A 1,443-nucleotide genomic window follows, 5' to 3' on the forward strand; every position below is an offset into this window, starting at 1 on the left:
TAAAAACAGTAATATTGTGAAATATTATTGCAATTTAAAATAACTTTTTTCTATTTGAATATATTTGACATTTTATTTATTCCTGTGATGGCAAAGTTGAATTTCACAGTTAGCCAAACGGCTGTCTGTTTCTAAGTTGTACCTTTTTCCTGTCTTGGCGTTCGGCCTCCTCTTTCTGGAAACGACTCTCTCTTTCCAGTCTCTGCTGCTCTGCCAGCACCCTCTGACGAGCCTCTTGCTCTCTCTGAAAGTACATTATGGAGATTATAGGATTTTTATTTTTATTATTTCCAATGATCCTTTTAACATGATATGATCCTAGCTTTATTTTAGGTGAAAAAACGAATGGTCAGAAGCCAAAAAACTTGACCAAAAGACAAGTAAGATGGTATGTCAGTGAGAGGAGCATAGGAATTACTATATAAGCCTGATGTGTGTATTTTTTGCACCAAATGGACAATATTGTTTTCCTGAGCACTTCCCCACTGGTCAAAGCGGCCACAAATTAAAGCCAGAGCTCAAAATTTATTCACTTTTTGGTTACACTTTCAAATGGTTTAACATAGGTTTGGGAAAATGGTTTAAACAGCCAAAAGCTTTTAATACCTGCTGTTGAAGCCTGTTTTCTTCCTCTTTCTGTCTGCGAGTGTTTTCCTCTTCAGCCTTGAGTCGCTCTTCTTCCTCTCTCTTCCTCTTCTCCTCCTTCAGTTTGAGGGCCTCTGCTTCCTGTCTGGCTCGTTCTTCAACTCTTTGACGGGCCAGTTCCTCTCTGCTCTTTCTGCAAAGATGAGCTGCACAAGCTCAGTTAGGTGCCTAATGCACTTTAAGAATTTATATCTGTCATCATGAAGTTCAAACTCTGTGTGTTTTCAAATACAGAATTTTAACTTTAGCATATTTAACGGTCCAATTACTTCATCAAAGAACAACTTAAATTGTGGCCTTTTCATTTTACAAATACAATTTAGCACTGATAATCAAAAGCAGTTGTAAAATACTAAGACACAAAAGAGGACATTCACTAATAGAAGAAAGGTAAGAATACACAAAAAAAAAAACCTTTCCATCTCCTCTTTCAGTCTGCGCTCCTCTTCCTCCTTCTCTCTCTGGAGTCGGGCTTGTCTCCTTTTCTCAGTCAGCAGGCGAGTGGCCTCTTCAGGGTCTGTAGTCCAAGCAGCAGCTCTGACTTGCGCTGCCTCACCAATCTGACTTGGTCCTGAAAGTGAAAAAATGTAGAGAGAGAGGAATTTTTTACATATTTATTAATGTCTGAAATATATATATACATATAGATACTAAATTATTTATTATAAATTATTATATATTATATTAATTAAATTATACATATTAAATTAAAGATATAAAGTATAGATAGGAAAAAAAGAGAAGAAAAATATATATACGTAAAATACATATATATATATATATATATATATATATATA

At 35.1% G+C, this 1,443-nt stretch overlaps 1 protein-coding gene across 1 annotated transcript; it reads right to left on the bottom strand.

Annotated features, from left to right (window-relative positions):
* Positions 1-142: 142 nt before the first annotated feature.
* LOC107682991 (ensconsin-like) lies at positions 143-1,267 on the bottom strand (the record flags this gene model as incomplete). The annotated part of the gene is made up of 3 exons (XM_016479083.1): positions 1,060-1,267; positions 607-778; positions 143-244 (listed from the first exon to the last, which is right to left on the bottom strand). Coding segments are annotated over exons 1-3 (282 nt in total), but the record flags the coding sequence as incomplete, so codon positions are not given.
* Positions 1,268-1,443: the final 176 nt, after the last annotated feature.

This window comes from Sinocyclocheilus anshuiensis, unplaced genomic scaffold (genome assembly GCF_001515605.1).
Source record: "Sinocyclocheilus anshuiensis isolate Anshui unplaced genomic scaffold, SAMN03320099.WGS_v1.1 C32777099, whole genome shotgun sequence".
Taxonomy (NCBI): Eukaryota; Metazoa; Chordata; class Actinopteri; order Cypriniformes; family Cyprinidae; genus Sinocyclocheilus; species Sinocyclocheilus anshuiensis.